Below are 8,389 nucleotides of genomic sequence, written 5' to 3'. Positions count from 1 at the left end.
CATCTACGACACGAGCAAGGGCCGGGGTCTGTGGCAGAACGCCAACGAAATGGAGCTCAAGCTCATCACGGACAAGGCGTTTCCGACCCGAATGGGCACCTCGGTGAGCCGGGACACCACCCCAGATCTGGCGTTCGTGAAGAACATCGCGGGAGCCGAGTGGAGTAACACCGCAATGGAGTTTGGTAGCGACCATTACGTGCTCGAGACCCGCTTCGACGTCGCCCGAAGTAAATCTAGAGAGTTCACCATCACAGACTGGGACCATTTTCGCAAGCTCCGCGGCAACGAAAGCGCACCCGTCCCCGAAGACCTGGAAGACTGGTGCAAGAGAATCAAGAGTGACGCGGAGTCGTCCACCAAGAAGATCGTCACCGACCTGGAGGTAGAGAAGATGGACAGCAGGCTAGCCCACCTTATCGAGGCCAAGCAGGCACTGCTCCTCCGATGGAAGGGACAAAGGTTAAACCGAAGATTGAGGAAAAAAAAGTTGTCGCAGTTTCACCTGAAAGGCGAAGCATCAATTGCGATAGCAAATTTGTAGATAGCTATACGGAGTAATGATAGTAGCTTTATCAGCTGTATAAACTTGGACATGCAGCAGCACCGGCAACACGCAGAACTGTTGTCGACGCCGTCGGCGTTTTGCCCGCGTTCGCACAAAATGCGTGCGGCGTTGGTGACTGTTGCCGAAGCCTCTGATATAAATAGGCACTTGGTGCCGCAGCTAAACGTCGCCTCCCTTCCCTCCCCCCCCCCCCCCACGGCCTTTCGTGCGTCAGAAGAAGGCGCGTTTGCTCTACATATATGGTGATTGTAAAGGAGGAAAGAGACGCCTACTTCTGCAGCCCTTAAGGGAGCACGGCACAGAACGCGCGTTTGTTCTCCGCCGTGCGTTCACTCCCCGTGAAAGCGCGCGTCCCTCGCGCCCTTTCACTCGCACATACAGCGTTCGGCTGCGCGCGGCGACGACTTCATCTCCATTGACGTCATACGGAACCTCACGGCGACGGCGACGCCGACGGCAGAAATCTGCTTTTGAGTGTCCATATAATTGCTATCGCAATAAAAGATCTCCGAGCTCAACAAAGCCATCGAAGATCACTGTCGGACCCTCGGCAAGCAGCAATGGGACGAGGTCTGCGACTCGATCGATGGGCAGATGCGCAACGGCAAGACGTGGGGCATGCTCAAACATCTCCTCGACGAGGGCAGCACCTGATCCAACTAGAGACACGCTCGCCAGAGCCCTGCACGAAGGTACCAGATCCTGTTCCGGGGACGAGCTGGTAGCCAAGCTCATGGGGAAGTACCTGCCCGTAAAGCACGGAGACGAGGAAGTCCGGTTTCCCGACTACCTCGGCCCGGCCCGTCCGGAGTTGGACGAAGACTTCACCGGGGCGGAAATCAGGCAATCCATTTTTGCACTCAACGGCAAGTCTGCCCCGGGTCCCGACGGCATCACCAACAAGATGCTGCGGAACCTTGACGACCGTTCAATCAGATACCTCACCGAGAAGATCAACGGGACATGGAGAAACGGCAGTGTCCCAGAGAACTGGAGGACCGCCAACATCGTCCTGATCCCAAACCCGGCAAGGCTCCGAACGTGGACAATCTCCGACCCATCTCTCTCACGTCCTGCGTCGGGAAGGTGGCGGAGCATGTCGTCCTCAACAGGCTAAGCAGATATCTCGAAGACAACGTCCATACTCACAACATGATTGGTTTCCGCGGCGGCCTCTCGACGCAGGATGCCATGAAGATGATCAAACATCACATCATCGACGGCAGTACCAGGGACACCAGGGCCCTGCTCGGACTCGACCTCGAGAAAGCGTTTGACAACGTTCTCCACGAATACATCCTGGCTTCCATCGCGGACCTCGAACTGGGCCCCAGGTTGTATAACTACGTCAGTTCGTTCCTGACGGGGAGGAAAGCGAAGCTGCGGATCGGCGAATTTGTCTCCGACGAGGTGCTCCTGGGCCCACGGGGCACGCCGCAAGGCTCGGTCATTTCGCCCGCGCTCTTCAACATCTGCATGGTCGGCCTCTCGAGGAAGCTGGCCCAAGTTGAAGGTATGAAACACACCATCTACGCCGACGACATCACGATCTGGTGCACCGGTGGCAGCGAAGGTCAAGTGGAAAGCGCCATGCAAGAGGCTGTAGAAGTCACAGAGCAGTACCTGCTACCCACCGGACTCAGGTGTTCCCCGACAAAATCCGAGCTTCTTCTTTACAGAAAAGAAAGAGGGGGTAGACTCAAGGGCTGGAAACCGGTCTCCGAAAGTGACATTCACCTGTTCTCTCGGACAGGCGACCCGATACCCAGGGTCGACACCATCAGAGTTCTGGGTATGTTCATCGAGTCGGGTGGCGGCAACGGTACTGCGTTGCGCAAAATCATTGCGAAGACCGACAACGATTTTCGCCTCGTGCGAAGGGTGACGAACAGACGTCGTGGCCTCAAGGAGGACAACCTGCTCCGGCTCATCAATGCCTTTGTGCTGTGTCACTTCACCTACACGGTGGCCATGCACAACTGGCTCAGAGCCGAGCGGGACAAGCTCAATGCCCTCATTAGAAAAAATTGTCAAGAAAGCCCTCGGGCTGCCCGTCAGAACGCATACAGAGGACCTCCTCCGGCTCGGCATACACAACACCATGGAGGAGATAGCCGAGGCTCAGGAACGGGCCCAGCTAACTCGGCTATCCACCACGTCGGCCGGCAGGCGGATCCTTGAGGAGATCGGACTCACTCCCACCAAGAACTTGGCTAGCAACGCCCAGATCCCCAGAGAAATAGGGGAGAAGCTCGTCGTCGCCCCGTTGCCCCGCAACGTTCATCCCGTGCACAACGCAGGTCGTCGCAAGGCAAGAGCGTCCACGATATTAAAACAAATCTGCAAGGACAAGATTGAAGCAAGCTTCGTTGATGCCGCCGCGTACCGAGACGGCAAGGCTTTTGCGGTTTCCGTCGTGGACACCTTGGGCAAAGTCATCAACTGTGCCTCAGTTCGTACGACGGAACCCGAGGTGGCCGAGCAGGTTGCTATTGCACTCGCCATGCAAGACGGTCGGAGAGACAGGGTGTATAGCGATTCGAAAGTGGCCGTCAGGGCATCCAGAAAGGCCGGGTAGCCCGGCAGGTAGTTCAAATTCTGAAATGGGCCAAACAAGGCGACAGCTCCACACACTCCATCCTTTGGTTCCCTGCCCACGTCGGGGTGGTCGAGGGGGTTCCTCTGAACCTCAACGAGTCTGCCCACGACGAGGCTGCGCGTGGCTTTACCGACCGCGCTGCCCTCGGATCAGACGACTCTCCCCCCGACCACAGGGACTCGCCTATCACGCACAATGAAGTCACTAAATTCTTTTACTTAGCGAGAAGGGTCTTCCCGCCGCCTCATTATAAGCTAAGCAGGCCGCAGGCGGTCACGCTCAGATTCCTGCAAACTAACTCCTACCCAAATCCGGTGTCTCTTAACAGCATATATCCTGATATTTATCCGAATTGTTGTTGCGCGGCCTGTGGTGAAGCTGCTACTTTGGCTCACATGCTCTGGGAGTGCGAGTCGTTGGGCCTGAAGTTCAGCAAGGAAGATTGGGACGCACTCTTGCGAAGTCCCCTCTTTGAAGACCATATCCTGGCTGTCCAGCGCGCCCGTGATCGGGCTGGCAGGCAAGACCTGTCAGTCCCGTCGTGGGATTAGCCGGGTGCGCGTTTTATCGCGTTTTGCTGGACCCAATAAAAGTTTATTCACTCACTCACTCACTCACTCACTCAGGGGCGTCGTGACTTTCCGAAGTAGGCGGCAAAGCGTAGCGTCCATAACACGTACGGCAGCTCCTGTGTCCACGAGTGCAGACGCGCGGACACCGTCGACAAACACGTCTATCTAGTTGGATGGGCTGCAATGAGGACTTGTGCACTTCGACGTTGTCGCCGCCCTTGCCTCTTCGACTGCGACTGTTAGTTTTCCTCATCCCGAGGGACGGCACGAGGCCGCATCGGCGATAACGAGCGCCGGCGTGGAGATGGGGAACGGCGGGTGTTCGGCCGCGGGCGGTATGTCGGTGACACACCGGAAGGTGGGTCGTAAGATGTACGGGGCGAACGGTTTGTCATGGATAATGCGACGCTGGGCGGCTGCACACGATTACAGAAACGAGCCAGGTGACCGGCGTAACCGCAGGCAAAGCATATATAGGCCGGTTGTCAGACGTACGCCACCGGGTCGCTGTGGCTGGTCCCGTCCGCGACGGAGCACTGCCCTGTATGGAGCGGCTGGTGATAGGACTGTACAGCGGGCTGCACTGGCGGCCTAGGCACGACGTTGGCATAAGCGAAGGGCACGTGAGCAGAGAGTGGGTGGGGCCTCGCGACGACTTCAGCGTAGCTGAGCGGTGCTGTTGCCGGGGCCGTGGGGTGGTGCCACGACCACAGTGCAGGTCAGTGGCACAGACGCAGGAACATGGTGGCGTTGGTCGGGCAAGACCTCGGCGATTTCTTGCTCGATGGCGTGGCGGAGCGGAGGCACGATAGTCGAAGCGGGCTGGGGCACATGCAGCGGCGGAGCAAAGGGTACCAAGGAGAGTTGGCGCGCTACTTCCTCCCGAATGAATGCTTTCATGTTCGCAAGCAGTGCGGTCTGGTCGTAGGTGGTAGCCAGACCAGCGATGTGATCGTCGCGTGATGAAGACCGACGAGTCAACGAGCGCTGCCTGCGTAGCTCCTCCTAACTTTGGCATAACGTAACGATCTCTGTGACGGATGGCGGATTCTTAGCGAGCAGCATGTTGAAAGCGGCGTCCTCGATTCCTTTCATAACGTTTCTGATTCTGTCTGATTCCGGCATCGTCGCGTCCACACTCTTACACAAGTGCAGGATATTTTCGATGTAGCTAGTGAAGGACTCTCCCGGCTGTTGGGCTCGTTCTCGCAAGGACGACCAAACACAGCTACCAATTAGGTCGTGAACGCGGACCATGCGGGAATTTCCGTCTCGTGGTTCTTGTACCAAAGGCTTGCCACGCCGGCGAGGTAAAAGAGCACGTTGCTTAGTTCCGCGGCATCGTCCCATTTATTTATGATGATTACTGGCTCGTTGGTGGACAGCCAGTCCTCCGCGTCGTTGTCGGCTGTGCCGCTGAAAACAAGAGGATCCTTGTGGCAAGGTAAACCAGAGCACACGCCGGAGGGTGCAGGAGGCGTTTGATGGGACGTCGGCTGAGATGCGTCCTGAGACATGGTTGAAGAGAGGGTACGGGATCGACGCTCCAGGCTGCGTTCGAGCGTAGCACTCTCCACCACTTGTAAAGGTGTTTATTGCACGCAAGCGTTAGGGCGGACCGTTGGATCAGTTCAGGGAACCGCGAGTGCGAATGGCGTAGTCCGAGCGATGCGCTGGAGAGACTGACCCATTAGACAGCGCTGGTAAGGATGCCCCACTGCATCGTGCTTCTTCTTCACTACAAAATAAATACCTCCACCAGAATCTAATGTGAACACAGTACAAGAGAGCAGCGGGCAGCGTTGGCAGCGTGTCTCAACCAGAGCGGCTCAGGCAATCTCGAGCTCGCGCTGCCCGGATGACTGGCGATGTGGCTGCAGCGCCGGGCATTCGTCTTCACTACAAAATAAATAAATTGCACTGAAGGCGAATGACCGCGCTTCGATGTCTGGGAAAAGACGACGACGATGAGTGGTGGTTGTTGTTGACGCTCTAGCTCGCGCTCGCCAGTAACCAGACCTGCCTTTCGATACAGTGCACTAGAATAACTCTTCTAGTACACTGTACTTTCGAATAGCCTTCTACAACGCCACGTCCATGCTTGCTAGAAGACCAACACCCCCATTTTAAGTGGTGGAGGTAGCGGGGTACTGTTCATCCTGGAACTTCGCAGCCGGACGCTACCATCAGCTTTCACCATGACTGATCCTGGCCCATCGCAAGCTGCTCCCGTGCCAACGACAATCCACTGTGCTGGCGTGCCCTGACAACGCGATCCACCTATATTTAGCGGCACCGACGACCAGGAAGTCGAGGATTGGATCGTCGAGTACGAACGAGTGAGCTCTTGTAACAAATGGGATGACCGCGCCAAGCTCACGAACGTTCACTTTTACGTCACTAATGTAGCCGGACTCTGGTTCAAAAACCATGAAACCGAAATCACGAACTGGTCGACCTTCACGGTAGCCGTCGCGGAGGTCTTCGGTCGTCCCTCCGTGTGCCGGCTTCGCGCGGAACAGCGCTTGCGCAGTCGAGTCCAACGCAGGGAGGAGACGTTTACAAGCTACATCGAAGATGTTCTCTCCCTGTGCAAGCGCGTCGACCCATCTCTCGCTGAAGGGGAAAAATCAAGCACATCATGAAAGGAGTTGACGACGATGCATTTCAGATGCTTGTCGCTAGGAACCCCCAGACGGTAGCAGACGTGATTCAACTCTGCCAGACTTACGACGAGCTGCTAAAGCAGCGTGCATCGACGCGCCGTGCTGCTCAAGATACAGCAGACATTTCCAGCCTTGCCAACGACGCCACTTCTGATCACACCGTTTTGCTACCACACATAAAGCAGTTAATCCGCGAGGAAGTTGCACGTCAACTTTCCCTTGGCACCCACACATGTGAGCCTGCGCCGTCATCTTTAGACCCACCTCTTCGTCACGTCATTGAGACGCAAGTCGCCCAGGCACTACCAGCTGCCCCTCCGGCGTTACCTGTCACTACGCCACTAACTTATGCTGCCGTTCTTGCCAGACCACAGGCCCCATCTCTTTCTGGCGCCTACCGGGCCACCGGGTCCTTCTACACGTCGCCGCCACCCTCACGGACGGTGCCGCATCCTTCTTCGCCCACCGGACCATCTACCGTGAACCCGTGGCGTACCTTTGATAACCGGCCCATATGCTTTGCATGCGGTCTTGCGGGCCATATAGCCCGCCACTGTCACCGTCGCAGCTGCCGGTCTCAAAATGGTTTGGCTTCACCTACCTATCAAGGTGCTCAGCATTCACCACGAGTTTCTTCTGTCGCCGACCCGTTTTCTACACGCCGCCCATACGACTCACGCCGGTCGTCTTCTCCCCGTCGCCGATCAATCTCCCCGATGCTTCGCCGACCTAGCCACGCACGAGAGAAAAACTAACAGCCGCAGTTCCCGAGGCAAGAACTGCGCCATCATCGAACTCTCCAAGACCTCATTTTTACCCGCCTAACGAAATTGATTTATTGGTAGAAGGTATCGCCGTACGTGGACTTGCCGACACAGGAGCTGTTGTTTCTACAATTAGCGAAAAATTGTGCCGCGATCTGAGAAAACTGACCACCCCGCTTACCGATGTTTCCCTGCGTACGGCGACCTGGCATCACGTCAAGCCTACCGCTCAGTGCATAGCCCGTGTCATTATTCAAAATGTTATGCATGCCGTTCAGTTTGTCGTCCTGCCCCGATCATCCTACGACGTAATCCTAGGACGGGATTTTCTATCTACTCATCAAGCCATCGTGGACTGCGCTCGTGCCGAACTCCCATTGACGACGCCGTGCCCTGACCTCGACGACCACACTCCCCCTAAAGTGTTTGCCGCGGCTGATGTCCACATCGCCCCTTTGTCCGTGGTTCTGGTGCCTGTGTTTTCGCCTGCCGCCACCAACTCACCTGTTTGGTTTTCGCCATCTGCTGCTCCTGCGCGTCGCCGAAGCTTCCTCCTCCCGTGGGCTGTCATCAACTTCTGCAATGGTTCTGCGGCTATCTACGTGTGCAATGTATCTGCATGTCCATCACTTCTACTACGCGGTGAGTGTCTGGGGAGCTTCGAGACTTTTGACAGTCTTTTAGAGGAGGCAATGCTTGGAGATCAGGCATCACTGCCGATTTGTGCCGTCGCTCCTGCCGCTAGCACCGATGATCCTGTCGACATATTCTTAAATGCCGTCGATTCCGCCCTCACACCTTCGCAGCACAAGGAGATCGTGCAACTGCTGCAGCGTTTTCGAGCCTCCTTCGACCACAACCAGTCTTCCGTAGGTCGAACCTCAGCAGTTGTTCATCGCATCGATACCGGTCAACAAGCACCATTGCGCCAGCGCCCATACCGTGTCTCGACTGCAGAACGCCGTGTCATCGATGAACAGGTAGACGATATGCTGAAACGTGGAATAATCCAGCCCTCCAGCAGTCCCTGGGCCTCTCCAGTTGTGCTGGTGAAGAAAAAGGACGGATCCATCAGGTTCTGCGTGGATTACCGACGTCTTAATCGAATAACGCGCAAGGATGTGTACCCTCTACCACGCATCGACGATGCCCTGGACTGCCTACAGGGAGCAGAATTCTTCTCGTCCTTAGATCTGCGCTCAGGATACTGGCAGGTACCG

General features: G+C 56.4%; 1 protein-coding gene across 1 annotated transcript; it reads left to right on the top strand.

The window, feature by feature from the left end:
- The first annotated feature begins 1,720 nt into the window (after window positions 1-1,720).
- LOC119440034 (uncharacterized) lies at window positions 1,721-2,749 on the top strand. The gene has a single exon (XM_037704980.1). The coding sequence runs from the start codon at window positions 1,721-1,723 to the stop codon at window positions 2,747-2,749; it is 1,029 nt and encodes a 342-aa protein (XP_037560908.1).
- The last annotated feature ends 5,640 nt before the right edge of the window (window positions 2,750-8,389 follow it).

The sequence above is a fragment of the Dermacentor silvarum genome, chromosome 2 (genome assembly GCF_013339745.2).
Source record: "Dermacentor silvarum isolate Dsil-2018 chromosome 2, BIME_Dsil_1.4, whole genome shotgun sequence".
NCBI classification, from domain to species: Eukaryota; Metazoa; Arthropoda; class Arachnida; order Ixodida; family Ixodidae; genus Dermacentor; species Dermacentor silvarum.
The sequence above is the reverse complement of the archived record's forward strand: the minus strand, read 5'-3'. Positions and strand labels throughout refer to the sequence as shown.